This window comes from Acanthisitta chloris, unplaced genomic scaffold, assembly GCF_000695815.1.
Source record: "Acanthisitta chloris isolate BGI_N310 unplaced genomic scaffold, ASM69581v1 scaffold1111, whole genome shotgun sequence".
In the NCBI taxonomy this organism is placed as follows: Eukaryota; Metazoa; Chordata; class Aves; order Passeriformes; family Acanthisittidae; genus Acanthisitta; species Acanthisitta chloris.
Genome location: NW_008657421.1, coordinates 144,365 through 161,820, shown reverse-complemented (window position 1 = coordinate 161,820; position 17,456 = coordinate 144,365). Strand labels below are relative to the sequence as shown.

The 17,456-nt window shown below is 39.9% G+C and overlaps 1 protein-coding gene across 1 annotated transcript in view; it reads right to left on the bottom strand.

Moving 5' to 3' along the window:
• Nucleotides 1-17,456, bottom strand: part of AGBL1 (ATP/GTP binding protein-like 1) — a gene marked incomplete at both ends in the record, with an annotated part of 90,114 nt that overhangs the window by 16,621 nt on the left and 56,037 nt on the right. Inside the window, 2 exons of the mRNA XM_009084685.1 lie at nucleotides 8,700-8,853; nucleotides 12,373-12,520. Of these exons, the coding sequence (XP_009082933.1) occupies nucleotides 8,700-8,853; nucleotides 12,373-12,520 (302 nt within the window). The remainder of the gene's footprint in view (nucleotides 1-8,699; nucleotides 8,854-12,372; nucleotides 12,521-17,456) is intronic.

Sequence of the window (17,456 nt, the reverse complement as noted above, 5' to 3'; positions counted from 1 at the left end):
TGACAAAACAATCACGAATTAAAATAATTATGACTAAGATATGCTGCTGTAGATTTTCAAGATGTTTAATTCATTAGTGTATCAGAAATGGCTCTTATGTTCTGGAAGTCTGGAGCATAGCCAGTGCTAAGCAATACTGAGAGAATCATAGTATATCTTGAGTTGGAAGGTACCCACAAGGACCATCAAGTCCAATTCCTGATGTTCTAGCCCAAGTCCATATGCACTACGAATATATTGCTAACTTATGTTCCAGAAAATGCTGCTGTTAATCAGAGTATTTCTTCTCTGGAAAGGACATGCAAAGGTTACAAGTCTCTTGGGACAGAGATAAGATTGTTATAATTCAAAGAAGGAAAGGTAGCAGAACAAGTGCTGAAGAGCAAGCAGAAAATATTCTGTAGCACTATCCCCTAAGAGGAACAAACCTCCAACTTTCAGAAGGAATTTTATTTTAAAAAGAAATGCAGAAAATTACAGCTAAGTGAAGAACAATTCAAATGATGTCACTTCAGGTGGTTATGCCATCATGCTGCATAAGGCAAAGGGTGGGAGACAATGAGAGATTACCTTAATATTTACTTTCTCCCTTTGCAAAAAGCAGCGTATGCTTCAGCACCTATTTTTAGCAGCCTGGGTTCAGAGTTTTCTGCCCATTCCTTGCTGCCTTGACTACTGGGATTCAATACATTAATATGCATTTTACCAAGCTCACAGAAGGCTGACCACAGTGTCAAAGCTGTGCCGGTGGAATCAGTTCCACCAAGCACTGGGATCAAAGAGCAGTTGATACATCATGAAAAATACTGGCTCAGCCTGCAGACAACCACATGTCTGTCTCATAGACTGCATGTTCCATTCAAACAGCTTCCACCTTCACAGCAGTAGGCTAGCTATTCAAACAGGAGCATAGTTTTGCAGAAATTGGTTTGCTCTTTTTCCAGGGTGCTGCCACACTGTTGTGACTGGAACATCAGAAAGAAAAAGGAGACGAGATAGTTGAAATGGAAAGATAATCTTGAGAAATTTTATGCACACACCATTAATGTTGCATATCTGGAGATTGTTGCTTTGGCTTCAGATGCTTGATAAACTGTCTATTCAAGTGGAAAAAACCCTCTGTATTCTCAATTCTGTAATTATTTAGCACTGTAGAACACATGACAATTTTATTCAGCCTTTCTTCACTTCTGCATTAAAACAGGATCACAGTTTTCGCAACAGCTGACTCTTCCTGTCACCAAAAACAAAGTGTTTGGTACAAAGTCAGAGAGAAACCAGCACCTCTGCCTGGCAGCTCTGCAAATTAGGAGCAAATCTCCAAATCAAGAGAATATGCAGATATAAACCTCACTGTTGCAGACACAAGAATAAAGGCAAAAACAAAAAAATGCTTTTCTGCAGTCTTCTATAATAATCTCATTCAATTTCTATGCATACTAAACTCTGTTTGCTTTTAACTATTATCACAAATAAAAAAGAAGAGATAGAGAAGTGATGAAAGGAAAACGCTAAATGGGTTCTGTAAATTGAATACTTTAAGGAAACAATGTTAGTGGACCCTCACTGCATAAGATTGCAATTTGGACCACATTAAGTACCTAGATAGCTAAAAAGGTCTGTCTGAGATAACATTCTCTGTTCACATTCAGTGGAAATGCCATCTAATGGGGGACAACCTGAGGAGCAGAGGCTTCCTTCAGTCCTTGGTTTCTCTCCTGAGAAACTCATCAACAGTAGCAACGGTTCTTTCTTCTTGTATGACACTTGCAATGTGGAAAGGCCATTATAAAAGCCTATCAGACCTTTCCACATAAACCAGTCAGCATCCAGACAGATATGGGGAACCAGATTGCTCATATTTGGCAGACAAGCACAACCTAAGGGTTCCGCAGCACTGGCTATACTGTGTGCATGTGTGCTGAAGGAGGTACAGCATGCAGTAACACTAGAGCAACAGATGTGCTTGCTGTTGTGGACTGTCTCCAATCAGCACAATGCCAGGTTAGAACTCCAGCTGAATTGCTACAGGCAGCTCTTCTGACTGCTGGAAAGATCACTACCAATCAAAGCAGGTCATTCTACCTCCCTATTTCAACATTATTAGACGAGAGCTTCCTTTCAAGAGTGCCATTTCCTTTGGGATGGACTAATTCCAATAAGGTGTTGATCTAATTTGATCCCTGTTTCGCTAGGAGATATGTCATCTCCAGATTTGAAAAAGTTATTCAAGAGAGCTTGAGCCTTTCATAATTAACATGCAACACTGGTTGCCACGCAGGGAACAGGCACAGTTATAATAACTTGGAGTCAATAATTCATAAACTATAATGCATTATTAATCAATTATCGAGGCCTGAATTACATTTAATGAGATTAAGCTGATTGGAGCACTAAGCTGTTTGAGTCATATTGATTTAATCAATGTGCTTAATTAAACTGTGTACATTTTCCACATGATCATTATTTCCCAGTATCCTGCATAAGTGGCCCCTGTAATTCACATCCTCTGCTGTTCGTTGCTCAGGAATTGCTCCTTGCTGCAATTTATATTTAAAGGTAAAGGGTTTGTTTCTTTCTCAGAAAGGATCAAAGTTGCAAAACAACCACCTAAATAGCTTATACAAGCAAATTGAGAAATGTTAGAATATTTTTTCACAGCAGCTATGTCTTTTTAATTCCATAGGCTTATGATGAGAGGAAGCAAAGATACCTTATTATTCTTACTATATCCCTCATTCTAGTTCCAGGAGCCTCTGCAGATTCAAAGGGCATAAGGATCCTGCCATATCTATCTCAAAAACATTACTCTCACCATCCTTAGAAATAAGCTTAGATTCAAACAGAAAATGAGCTTCAACTCCCCAAAAGACTACATTTAAGATAAGCAGGTGTCATTATCTTTTTTTGACAATATTCCTAATGGTTTTCCCAGCCCTGCATAAAGAGGACATGTGATGACAGAAGAGCAACTCAAAGTGACAGCTATTACGGATGTACATCCATTTGCTACTGTCATTTTTTGTTTAATTTCCGTCACCTCTGCGGCTAATTAGCTGGGACATTTTGGTTTGACTTTAAACCCCACAATTCAGCTCTCTAAGGCTGCACAGTGCTAAAGGACACTCATCAGGTGTGTTAAGTGGGGTAATACTCATAACACACTGAGTAATCACTATTACTAATGGGGATGACAACAGTACAACCAGCCGTGAAGAGACCTTTGCAATTACTTTCTTTGTGATGCCAAAACCAATGACTGTCCTGTCCCACTCTGCAGAGTGACACTGTTCTCAGTGGATGCAGGATTAACCCCTGTGGCAAAATATGATGCTCATGTCTTCCCCCTGAGGATGCATCAATGGTGGGGATCATCAGCTAAAGCAGTGCACTGCTGTACCACCCTACACCAACAGAAATCTTCATTCCTTTAAGGAATTCCTTTGGGACTGTTTCAGTTATTGCTCTCAGGAATTCCTTTGGGACTGTTTCAGTTACTGCTCTCTATAACACTAACCAGAATAGCACCTACTCTACATCGCTTCATAAGTGTCCTGTCACTTCTCGTCTCTAAATAAAAGTGAGAGAAAATCCACCTCAACAGACAGGAAACACTTCCTGAGGAACACTCATATGGCAATGTGCAGTGTACACTGTCCTTCTCTGAGCAGTCATTTTGCATTTGGTGGTTTTAACTCCACCACTAACATTAGCAACATATCAGTGTCCTTTACTTTCTTAACGAGAAGACAATTTTATCATTGCCTGTGTATCAATGTTTAGATATTTTACTTACACTTCTTTGAAGAGTTAATCTGCCCATTTGCTCTGTCACTTACAACAGCATCCTGTGGCTTGCAGGGTCTACTCAGCTGTCTGCCAGGGAGTTTAGTAGAGTTCCATACTGCACGTTTGCATGCATGAATTACACTGTGAATTTAGAGTTTGCAAACTATTACTGAGTACACATACATGCTGCTAACACTGCCTTCACTGGGCTGCGTGTGGCAAACTCAAGAAAATCAGAGCTCTGCAAACACCTATAAATTCATCGAGCAGGAAGTTGGCACCAACATCAGACACTTTATCATTCTCCCTGTTTCTGCATTCATTTGAGAATGCTCTGAATGATGTTGGAAATTGCTCTCCCTTCAGAAGACTCTTTAACTCTCATCAGGCAGTATCTAAAGCTAGACCTAACAGTGTCAGAAATAGTGTCACACACAGAGTCAGAATGGGAAACCAATGGTTTCATCTTTATCACAAGGCTATGGAGGATACTGCAATTAGAATGAGCAGCAAAGACATCTCTACTTGCTCAGTCTTCATACAATAGCAGGAAGGGCAAGCTTAAAATAAAGCAGCAACTACAAAAATAGCAAGAGAGACCCTCTCAGTTTCTATTTGTATAAGCCTATGGAGCTGTAAAGCCCAGCAGGGACCACTGACCAGCCTCAGACTTTCTATTGCAGTCTTCAGGCACCCACAGACATCAATCAAGTGTGAATGGAGGTTGTGCTGTTTGTAACTGAGTGGTTGCATGACTGAGAGGCAAAGCACAGGAAGCCAAAGGGTTCCCAGCTCACTTCCTTCCATCTTCATATCAGTTTCAGAATTAAGCATTTAATAAAAATTATTCAGCGCACCACCATGACATAAAGGGCAGATAGAAGAGAGGAAGGAGAAAGGAGCCTAAAATGAGTATCAAAGCCTCACACAAACAAGGCATAATGAAGGAAAGCAGCAGCCCATTTTTCTTCCCTTCAGCATGCAGTGAGTGTGCAATGCCTGCGAGCGTGCATGGCTGGTGCTTCCTATTAACAAGGTGCACGTTAATAAATTTAACTCAGACAAATTTAACCATCCTAGGGCCACATTAATCAAAAGCCTGACAAGAGCAATCTGAAAGAGTTGAGCAAGGGAAATAAAACACAGTTGACACAGAGGATGCCATGCCCTCCCTGTCCCTGAGCCACTCCCGCTCCATCAGCACCTCCAGGACCACAATAACTCCTTCCCACTGCACTCCTACTGGGCTGATCCCACTGCCCTCCTAGTACTCCTCACCCACCCAATGCCACTTCATCAGTGATGTTTCCTACTCCCCATGTATCTATATTAGAGAAGGATTTTGAGCATTTAAGTATAATCATGTGCAACAGCTACAAAGTCCTGGTGAGATTTGTGTTTTACCTGTGCCACTGGTATTATTGAAAAGAAACCTCAAGGTACAGATTAACACATGTACAAAGGAGAAATAAATTTGATAGGGAAGCAAAATGACTATAGCTCATGAAAACTACTAGTTGGCCAGAACCAGAAGGAAAGAACAAAGGATATAAATTTTTATTCATTACCCATGTGCCAAGCTCCCAAGTGCTGAAGCTCCACATCACTTCTCAAGCTGAAATATTGTGCATGGAGACTGTACAAAGCAATGGGAGTTATTACAGGGAAATCCTCCACTCTCTGGTCCCTTCATATTTAGCTCTAAGTTCTTGCTTTTGAGTTATGTTTTTAGCATGAAAAACATTGACAAATAGGTCCTTCCATCAGACAAAACACTTCACAGAGAGAAGGGTATGTCATACAACACGAGGAAACTGAGAAGTAATGGCTGATCAAAGCCACACAAAGCAGCACAAACTAGGCTAAGTGTGTCCCCAAAAGCCATAATCATCCAAGTTACTTAAACAAAATAAGCACATACGTGATTATTCAGATTTGCCTAGAGGCATCCCCACAGCATAAAACATGGTGTGCTGCCTTGCTGTTCTTCCACTTGATAAAACAATAAATATTTTCATTGCTTAAGAGCATTGGTGTTTACTTTTATAGCCTTGGAAACTTGAGAGAAGCTGTGTTGCCTTGACAATGTTTTTTCCCCAAACAATTTCTTTTTCAGTTAGACAAGTGGGTTTTCTACATGTTCTGTTTTGATTGAGTTCCATCAGTTCATGGATAGATCTAGGAAGTCTTCCATCTTACTGCAGTGCAAAGCTTCAGAGGAAGAGTTTAGTAGTACAAAAAAACAGGGGATATTTCTTTCTCTTATAAATTAAGAGGACTTCAGCCACATAATTGGAATTTGAACTCAGATGCAAAATATTACAACAGTCTGAAGTGTTCAAAACAAGTATCTGTACAAATTGTTCATAGATCCTTCATGAATCTTTCAGCAAACCTGTGCTGAACAAGCAAGCTAAGCCTTGTCTTCAGAGACAGGTTAATGACCTCTGAAAACCTGTCAGACTCTCTATTAACACAGCAAGATGCATTCTGATACACTGAGAGTACAGCACTCCAGAAAATGGCAATGCCTCCTAACATGGTCACATTTACATCAAGATGCTATCTAAAAGAAGTAAGATGCTTGGGATATTATTGTGCTGGTCAGTTCTCTATTGACATCTCCTCATAGTCCCCATTTCAGCATCTGTGCCTCTCATTTGTCTTGAATCTAGGCTGTAAGTCCTGCACACACAGGGACCATCCATTCTCTTGTGCTGTACCACACCTGGCACAGTAAGGTTTTACATCAGGGCTAGCCTCAAGGACTCTAGATGGTATAAAGTCTAGCATTTTATTAGCACATGCAGTTATGTTCCCCTCTTGTCTCTGGCACCAAAGGTGAAAATATTCTTAACTATTCCTGCTTTGCCTCCATTGGTACAGGCCTGTGATTTTCCAGACTTTTTTAATCCCACTCATTTTATCTACATGACTGCAGACCTGAGGATGGTGTGGGGTTGGTCAGGAAGCAAGAATGCTATTTTACAAAAATGCTGCTGATTTTGAAATTATTTTTTGCTTTCCTATGACAAAACACACCTATCAGAAAGTCCTTTCAAAGCCAAAGGTGCTTAAATTCAATGTTTAGGACTCATCAGGTGACTGACCCACTTCAAGTCTGATAAATCCAAACTTCAGCTTAAATTTTACTTTGTACCATCAGTGGAAAGGTCTTCTCACTTAGGCAGAAAAACTTGCACATTGTATGTTTCTTCTGGATGCCTCCAATCCTCAAATTAAATATTCCAATTTACTTTCAGTTGCCTCCTCAAGACCTTCTGTCACGAGGTGTCAGCAGCTAACATCTAACCAGGTGATAATCTGCCATGTGCCAAAGGCTTCTTTATATAACCAACCTCACCCCCCACAACTCCACCCACTGTTTTTCTGTCCTGTATCATCCTTATCATGAAACAGAAGTGCTTAAGGGCAGGAATTCTCTCTCCATGTCAGGCAGGGGACAGCACCCACCACAGCCAACCCTCCTAAACACGTGCTGTATGTACTACTGCAGTGTAAATAATACTAATAGTAGCAACACCAACAACTCAGTTTTCTCTGACACTGCCTCCAGTTTGCACCATTAAAGCTGTGGATGTGCATGCACCTTATAAATTCCCATGTAGCTTATACTTGGCTATTTTGCTTTAATATTTCAACTTGGAAAATCACGTTCATGATCATAAATTTACCAATTCAGAGTAAAAGCTCAATTTATAATAAAATCATAATAATAAAAAGGTATGAGCTCCAGATGATTGCACTGTAATGTCACCATAACTGCAGTCACTGTGCTCGAAACCTTAACCAAAACAGATAGTAATAATTTTCACCAGCTGTGATATTTGAGCTTCCTTTTAGTTTGTGCATGCAGAATTGACATTACGAGGAATCCTACTTGAATAATTCCCACATATCCCTGAAAGGAGAATTCTGCAATGAGAAACGTGGTTCATATCACAGAATCTCTTTGGATACTTCTAGTCTAGTATCTAAGTGAGGTAATGATATATATTTGCTTAACACCCAAAAAGATCTTAAGACGATTGAAATATTTCCACTTCCTCAAAGTTCTCAACCCATGTTATATGTGAAGAGTAGAGACTGAAAAAAAAAAAAACCCAAACCAACAACAGTTTAAGTCTTGTCCCCAGCTTTAGGAAAAAAATTCAACTAACATATAAGTAGTCAGTCATTTAGGCTCTGAAATCAAACCTAGCCCAATGTGATGCTAATCAGAATCTTATCACTTGCTATTGGTTACAGAAATTTGTGTATCTTAATCTTGATCATCAAGGCCACTAAAGGCCTAAATCTTTGGCTTTCGCAACAAGAAATAACCAGCTCTAGATGTAACATGGCAATTATAATATTTACCATTAGACAGTACATCATCAGTTAGGTCTCAAAGAGAATGCAAAGAGCTATGTTATGTCCAGATGGATCTACTGAGAACACTGGAGGAGCTGGAATTTCACCAGAACACTTCAATTGCTGGTTCAGCTGGGAGTGAGAGATCTTGTATTATTTTTCTGGCAAGTTTGAGCCCTCAAAATGCATAAATCATTTCAATATGGAAAAAAACATATCCCCCAAAACACTAAATTTCTTGTTGAAATAGTTACTTGAACAGTTTCTTGCTGTAGGAGATATTTATCATTGAACTTTGCAATTGTTTCAGACTATTAAAGAGAAATTTGAAATACAAAATGTCAGTTCTCCTCCCTCCTCTGTGTAAATCTGTAATTTTTAAAAAGCATCTTAAATTACTATTCCCATATTTAGATTTCTTTTTCCAAAGTGAGAAAGACAAGAAAATCCATATAATCACAAAACAGGTTGTTATTGCCACTGTTGACATTAGCACAGCTCACCAGCATATTTTAATGCTTCATTTGGCTACTCACAGAATTGCTCCAGGTCATCTCTGTTTTTAGATTCTGGCATGGCAGTGATTGTGAGCAATGGGCATGGATTTCCTCCTAGTGTCTGGCAGAGTGTCTGCTGCCTCCAGTAAACCTTCCTTGGGTTCCTGTTTTGTTCCAGGATGTCAAGATGTGACTGAAAAAGAAGGAAGCAGATTTATTAAGGAGTTCATAGTCTATAAAATCTGATTTTATTCCACAAGCTGTGTATTATTATTGATACTAATTTCATATCTTTCTAACTTCCCAGCTCCTCTTTTCTGCCAGTTAATATCACCACCTTTTACATCCCACAAATACGCACAAGCCGCTCACAATACATCTCAGTTCAGTGCACAGAACTATTTATTCTTATATCATGGTCTAGTTGAAGATGTCCTTTTTTGTTTCAGAAAGGTTGGACAAGATCTTTAAAAGTCCCTTTCAACCTAAACAATTCTATGATTTTAGCCATATAGTCCCTAAGTGCATTTCTTATTAGTGTAAAGAAATTTCTATGGATACATGAAATCCAAAAGAGAAGCATCTACTCTCTATATTTTAACAGGGGCTGTGGAGAAACATGAGAAAATTCATTTTGGAGCATTTACAGACGTGACTGGTTAGCTGTCAAGCACATGCCAGTGAAACTCAGTGACAACTCCATATTGGAGGCAGCCAAAAAGTTTACATCGAAACAACATTTTGTACAATCAGTAGTGGGAAATTTGAAGAGCACCTCTCCAAGAAGTTATTTTAAAAGGAGATTTTCTCCCCACCCCCAAAGTTTATGACAGTTTTCAACAGCTCTTAAGTCCAACAGCTTCTTGAAAAATTTGAGAAAAAGAACTGGCAGTTTAGAGAAAAGACTTTTCGGAACAAATGCTGATCGCCTCATTAGACACATAGCCACTTGTCACCCACACACCAGATGATGTGTAGTTCTCTGTTTACACTGTAATTGCAAGTGGCAAGATGAGTGTAAGTAATGCTGTCGTGGGGTGTTGCTAAGTGTTGTGGAACACCAGTTGTCTCTCGATTGGTAGGAATAGGTATAGTGCAGTAGGCACATTTGTCATAACAATACTGTAACTAAAACACATCAATTCACTGCATGACCCTTACACAGTAACATTTTGTCTTTACGAGTTAGGGCTAAATTTTAACCAACATTTAGGGGACAAGACACTCCTGTTCCTCAAACCTTGGAGCTCACCATCTTTCTGGCTGCTTTCCCAGTATCCAAATAGAGCCATGTAAACACAGAACTGAAATTTACTGTCGTCTATGTAATAAAACAATTAAAATACTCCTCTATAAAGTAAATTCAATTATTAGATGCATCTCATATCTGCACAGATACAGAGAACTCAATATAATCATTTACTTATGTTCCTGGTACCCAGCAAAGCTTAATTGGGTAGAGCTGCCACAGAGATTTCAGTTAGATATCCAAACAATTAACACTGTGATGTAAAAATAGATAAATTACTGTTCATAAAAGAAATGTAATTACTAATGGACAAGAAGTAATGAACTGCAGAGTGCATCCAGTTCAAATAGGATTCTGCACTGTGTATTTCCTGTAAATATGCCTGTAACTATTAAATATATATGATATTTAAAAACATTTTCAAATTACTAACTTCATATACAAGTTTATCTTCTTCCCCAAAGCACTATGTATTTAATTGAGCCCTTGGGTTCATAATCACTTTTAACTTATTACTGATATGTAAAACCAACACACTCCACCAGTGGACAAATGCTTTAAAATGCAATCTATTGGTGCACAAACCTGATTTAGTTTATTTACTATGGAAATTAAAGTAAAATGGAAATGTGTATATTATATCACTAGGCATTTTAAATTAGCCCAAGCTAAGAAGCCTTTTAGAATTATTAGAGGCAATGATTTTGCTTTGGGGAAAGAGCTGAACATGACAATCTATCACTCTTCTCCATCCATAATTCCCATTTACCAAACTTTATGGTCCTTATTGGGTCTGAGTTCATTTAAACTTTTCCTGGGGCAAAAATCCTTTTAACTTCTATGAGCATTTTATTTGAAAAGACAGTGAAATATTTAAAGACCTGGTCCTGTAAGCCTAGGAATAACATTTTTTCATCTCTATTCTATTCATTTAGGAACAGGTGAGATATTCAGGGATTCCCAGAGCACACAAACTCTCCAAGTCTCTCTTGCTTTGTGCCAGCAGAAGTTAAAAATCAATAACAGTAAAATAATGATGAGGCACTGCATTTATGTGAAAAAGTATGGTGGAGAATAAGTCTACTCAATTCTTCAGTATTGCATTTGTTTGTTCCCCTACAGACTAAGCATATGTGCCCTCAAGGCTATAGGTCAAACCCCATTACTGGAGCATATACTCCTCCTCATGGATTTTTAGGATTAACTGGTACCCATAAGTCTGTTGAGAAGTGAGCTGACAGACATGTTTTGGATTGTGAAGGCTTGACTGGCCTTCTCCCAGATATTGGAAGCAGTTTCTTTGAGCATCTATAATGGGATGCAAAGAAGTTGACAAGAGACTTGTTTGAGCGGGAATTCATCTAAGCCTAACTCTGCTGGCATGTCAAGCAGCTTGGAGAGGACGTGGGAGAGGACACTGTCCCATGGGAGCACAGTCTCTAATATCTGGTAATGGCAAGCTGACACCATTATGAAAAATAGAGTGAGCTCAAGCTCCACCAACCCACACTGAGATTTACTGCCCAAAAGAAAATCAGTTGATAATAGAAATTGAGGGGAGAAGGAAGGGGAACTGATCTACTGGAACTGTGTCTTGGTTTTCAGTAACATCTTTCTCATCTTTAACAACAAAGCAAAACTACTCCCAGAACTACTCATTTCCCTTCTTTCATCCTACCTTCCTTTCATACCTTGGGCTCTCCTACATCAATTATAGAGAAAGCAGAAAATTCCCTTACCATCCACCCCTAGCCAGAAAATGCTGTAGAAAACAAATCCTTCCCAGAAAGAAAACTTTGTACAACTCAATAATCAAATATATGCTTTGGAATTGTATTATTTTAGTTTCTATACTGAGCACTGGTGGATTCGTTACAAATGCCAACTGACATTCTAGCTGGCCCAGAGGAAAGAGCAGATAAAGAACCAGATGAGGTCCAGCACCATGTTATTCCTGGGCACAACTCTGAAAGCTGAGGCATTACCCTCTGTTAGGAGGAGGATCAGGCAGCACATCTGAGTCGCTACCACCTTTAGTTTCCTGCTTCACACCCCTTCGTGAGAAGAGCCATGAAACCCTAAGCAAATGCTTACCCCTTTGGTTTGCATTATGGTTGCTGCACTAATGGTTTGTCCCCCAGCTTATCATACACACAAATTTCTTTTCTCCTACAGTGTTTTGGGGTCTGCAGCTGGCAGGGGCTGCAGTTGCAAATGAGGCAATGACACTATCAGGATCATAGAATCATTTGGGTTGGAAGGGATTGTCTAGTTCCAGCCACCCTGCATGAGCAGGAAACACCTTCTACTAGACCAGCACTGAAGGCCCTATCCAACCTGCCTTGAACACTTCCAGGGATGGGGAAGTACAAAAATTACCCTTTGTCATCTCAAAATCTACACATACCCAAGCTCCAACCTGTCAAGCCCATTAGCTTATTTAGGTGGACATGTCAGTATTACCATCATTGTGGAGTAGGTATAAGGGTAATGGTAGGCCAGGTAGCAGACATCATCTTTATGAGGGAACTTGATGCTGAAGGTGAGTGTGTAGTAGAACTTTCCTCTTGCACCTCCTCCTCCTGCAGCTGCACTGCAACGGTAGTGGTTTCTGGAAGAAGAGAAAGAGGAGGAAAGTACAAGTTTTCCACTTCTAGATGCACATTTTGAGCAGCCTCAAGAGAACTAAGCTTTCCAAGAAGCCTCCACCCTGAATGAGCTTTCATCTCATACTGTAGATATGCCCCAAACTCAACCAGTCATTGTACAGAGACTGGGAAGGTTCCATACAAGTAGAGTAAATCCAATCCCAGCAACAAACAGGTACAAAAATGTAACACAGGGCTAAACAATGCACCTACAGCCTGTATAAAAAAAGAAGGAAGGTTAGATAAACCCCATCTTCACTGGAAAGAGATATAAACAGGGTCATGGTGGTGAGTACCACCATTCAAGGTGGCACAACAGATTCAGAGTGTCCTGGGATTCTCAACAGGACACAAAGACCAGCAGGGAGTTACGAGGCAGAACTCCCTGGGCATGTGGCAGTACTGGGCACAGCCAGTCACGTGCTGTTGCTGGATGGGAGCACTCTCATAGGAAAATAAATTTTCCTCATTTTGTGAAGATGCAAATAAAGAAGCAGCCAGATAATACTAGTTCGTATAGCACAGTCCAGACATATTTAAACCAATGCATTCAGCTAACACTGCTGTATTTCTCCAGCTATCCAAATCTTCTTGCTCAGAGATGCAGGTTCCTATTCACAGTCCTGAACAATGCCGTGTGAAAATATTCTGTGAAAAGCCTGAAGATTTAGCAAATCTGAATGGTTGGTTTGGTAGAGTATTCAGTTCCACCACAGGAAGAAAAGTGATATTTCAGAAATAAAAATAAATATTAAATAGGACATACATAAAATATTTCAAATACCATCTGAGATGTTATTTGCTCTTTGCTGAGTACAAAGAGGAGAGTAGGTTTGGGTAGAGACTGTACACAAAGGAGAAATGACTTCATAGAGATTTGCAGGCTGTGGGCTACCCAAAAATACCTCTTTTTTGGATCCTCTCTTTCTGAGGACTTGAGCTTCTCTCTGTCCAGGAGCAGTGAGGACCAGTTGCTGAGCTTGATACGGTAATCCAGAAGAGCAGGGACCACACCAGCTAGGGTCACCTCTTAGAGTACCTGAGCAGAACATGCCCAGGAGCAGCAGATGGGTTCAACCACAGGTTCAGCCACACTTCCAGACAAGTTTGTCATGGTGAGACAAGTCTGGGTCAAGCCAGGTCAGTCCACGTGTCACAGTCCAGATCACCAGGGATGACAGCAAAGTAAGGACATAGCAGTGACTGAGCTGGAGCCTCACTACAACAGGGGTCTAGGTGAGGCTGGTCAGCATCATGAAGGTCTACCAGGGCACACAGGTCCTTGATGCTGCCTTCAATAAAACTACAAAGTCTTATGGCAAGCTTCTCAGCCTAGTTTCAGGACCAGACATTTTGCAAGAGATTTACTCTGATGAAGAGATGACTTCAGGCTGAGTAAGGAAGTTTGCTTTCAGCAGAGATGAAGAGACAAATCATGCACTTTAAGGAGAAGCCTCACAGCAAATTGCATCCATAAATACATTTCAAACAATATTTTTCCCACATTGCACCAATTATGCTGTTGCCGAAACTTCTGATTCTGAAGGACTGTGAGGTTTTCTTTGACAAATGTTATCATCAATGCTGCATTAAAATGCAAAATAGAAGAGGCAACCAAAAGATGCAATTTCAGCTCCTGAATTTTACAATACTAGTTTATTTTGCTGCTCTTCATTTTTATTCAAAAGGGTGGAGTGAAAAGATAATTATTCTTGTCAAATTCTCCAAAATAATCAGCTCTTTTTCATAAGGGAGACACCATGCAATCCTGGATTTTCACCTGAATTCAATAGTTAGGTACAGGTGGGGTGAGTGATACTGACTGGATCAATAGATAGTACCAAAACACAGAGTCACAGTGGCAAAGTGAAAAGCCTATGATTTTATGCTCAGGTAAACCCATCTCTAAACCCATCTCCCCAACATTTCCTTCACAAATAAACTGCCTTAATATTGAGCAAAAAAGACTCAGAGGTGGAAAAAAGTGCAATGAACCAACAAATACAGAAACTTCTACTTAGCTATTATATGTGCATTTCAGTGGATCAAGGGTTAAAGACCGGTCTATTTTAAAGTCAGAAAAGTGATATTGAATCTAGTTCCTGTTAATTTTGTCAAGTGCTCATCTCCATAGCCTCTATTATTCTCAGTGTCACTTGGAAGGTTAGGTCACCTTTTTCATAAAGAACTGTCACAAAGTGCTGAGTTCTTCCAAGTCCTCCCCTCCAAGTTCACATTTGCAGTTAGAGGCATGGGAGGAAGCAGGTCTTTGCAGGCAGATAATGTCTAAACATTGTTCCCACCTGTCCCTAATGCTCCAGTAATGGTTTCTCCCTCTACAGTCTGTAATTCTGCAGTCAGAAGTGTCTCTCCTGGCTAAAATGACCACTTAACCTAGAGGTTTTGCAGCACCAGCCACCTCTGCCCCTGATAGTACACTGGTAGTCAATGGTCCTTACTCCTGACAGCACTCAGATCACACAATCCCGAGGGTACTGATGCACAGCACTCACAGCAATGGTTAGCAGCACATTTCACTCTTGTTCTGAGCATCTCTGCTGTTCCACCAAACTACCCAGCCAGAACAGGTATTTCCAGACTTTTGAATCACTTCTTGTCACCTGCTTCAATCTACAGCAAACTATCTGGCAGTAGCAGGAGGTTTACAGGTGGCTTTGAGAGGCTTCAATATTCCTCACTCATGCATTAAAAAGAAAACCCTCCTGTGTGTAAGCAGTGTAAATGATCACATACTTTTACTGCATACAGTCTGGTCTCCTCACAATCCATCATACAAAGCAGTAGCACTGAATCTTTTTAAAAGAAACCCAAAAAAATTGCATTTTTTCTCTTTGCCTCCCTCTCCTCCTACTAATGTCACCCCAAAATGGTTCTATTTTCCTCCACCAGATTGATAGTTTTTGGTTCCTCTCTCCTTTTTCATCATAACACCATATCAGCATGGAGTCCGAATTAACAAGCAAGGAAAAGGAAAGGAAAAAATACCCTGGCAACATCTGGTTCTCAGTACCTTATTTGTCCTCTCTTTAAAAAAAAGTTTAAAGTCTCACATGCTCTCCAGAAGCTAAGACACTGATTATTGGAAAGATAATGAGAGACCAAAGTGTGTTTTTTCCAATGAGCATGCAAACTGTATCTACTGTGCCTTTCAGCCACTTTGTAACAGTGAAATCACTTTGCTTGCTGTTCTCCTTCAGAATAATGTAGAGGTACTATATTTCCAGCATAGCTGTGATGGAAAGTTAATTAATAATAGTTATAATACTGCTTATCACTTACTCTGCATGATAATCTTCTGAGCTTAAAAGATCTTTGCAAACATTATCTAATTAAAATGTACTTCCCATTTATCTATTTCCATTCTTTGGGTGGCAGATAAGTGACTCTAATTTTCCACCCTTTATAGATGGGGAAACAGACACAGACAGGTGAAACAACTTGGCCAAAGATGCAGGCAGGAAAGGAACTGGATTATAACTGAGGAATTCAAAAGCACCAAGCAATTGAAGAACAATATCTCTTGGCCATCTCATCTTCAGATTTCCTATCTGCAGCATTTAGTATAGTTAAAAGCAATGTTAAGTGATGGACTATAGCATTTATCAGCTTAGACTAAAAGGGCTAAAGAAATTATAAACTTCCTAGATTTCTGGGCCGTTTCAAAACAGAGTTCAAGTAGAAAGTAAACTGTTTATCACCTCTAATCTGCTGATGCACTCCCTTGGTCCAAAATGCTTCCCACCTGGGGTTTGGTGTCCTCATTTTACACGTCCTCACCTCCTTACATCTCTGACTGTGGCTATTAAGAGCAATACGTTTTAGTAACACCCTGGTTCATACCATTGAAGGAGTACTTAGCAATTTACTGAGCATGGTTGTTATTTTAGGGTCTGTCACATTGGAAGCTGGAAAATGCACAACACAGCTTCCTTTTCAAGGGCTAAATTCATGTTAAGGCATTTTTTCTTGTCAAGATTTCAGGCAGAACCCCATCTGAAGCAGAATATTCCCACAGTCATCTTGCTATTAAGGTGTTCAGTTGTACTGCAAAGGCCAGGTGCTCTCAGAGTGAGACTGGTGTCTTAGCTCTCACAGATATCATTAGAGCTGAGAGGTGACCTGCTAATGGTATGATGATGATTCCATCTAATATGATTATAAAGATGCTGAAAAGAGAAGACCTAGTTCTGACACCATTATGATCACTAAACAGTCAAGTTTTTAGTAGTGATATGAGAACAAAACACTCCATGTACCTCATTACTGCCCATAAACTGATTATTGCCTGAAAAAGCTGGAGGTTAGATAATATGCTTAGAATGAGCCATGAAACCGAAGGCACAAGCATATTGTCTCCAATTCAGCATGCTGCCATTGTTCCTTAAATAATTTGCTGGAAAGGAATATTATTCAGTGCATAAAAGCTGCCAAGACAGCAAGAGAATTAGATGATCTTATAGTAACTGCAACTGTTTATCATGGGTGTATCCTGTCACTCCACAGAGAGGCAATAAAATAGAGTAGAAGTGTCACTCAGCTTCCTTTTGACAACAGCTCTGCTAATATTCTCCCTAACATAAAAACTCTTGTGAGACATACAAGAAAGGTACATGATGACACAGCTGTGCCACAGCATTCATCTTTGTGAGTGAACTATTCCATCTTCAGGGAAGATGAACATCAAAGATCAGCCAATGTTCATCACCCAGACATCTCACCAATCAGCCTTTCCTCCCACTGTCCTTCAACTCAGAGGTCTCTCTCAATAAAGGCCCTGCTGCAAAAGCAATTAAGGGCATCTTTGAGTTCCTCTGTATTTTTGTAAGTATATCACTCTTTTCCCATATTTAAGAATAACTCACAGAAAAAGCAATTAGA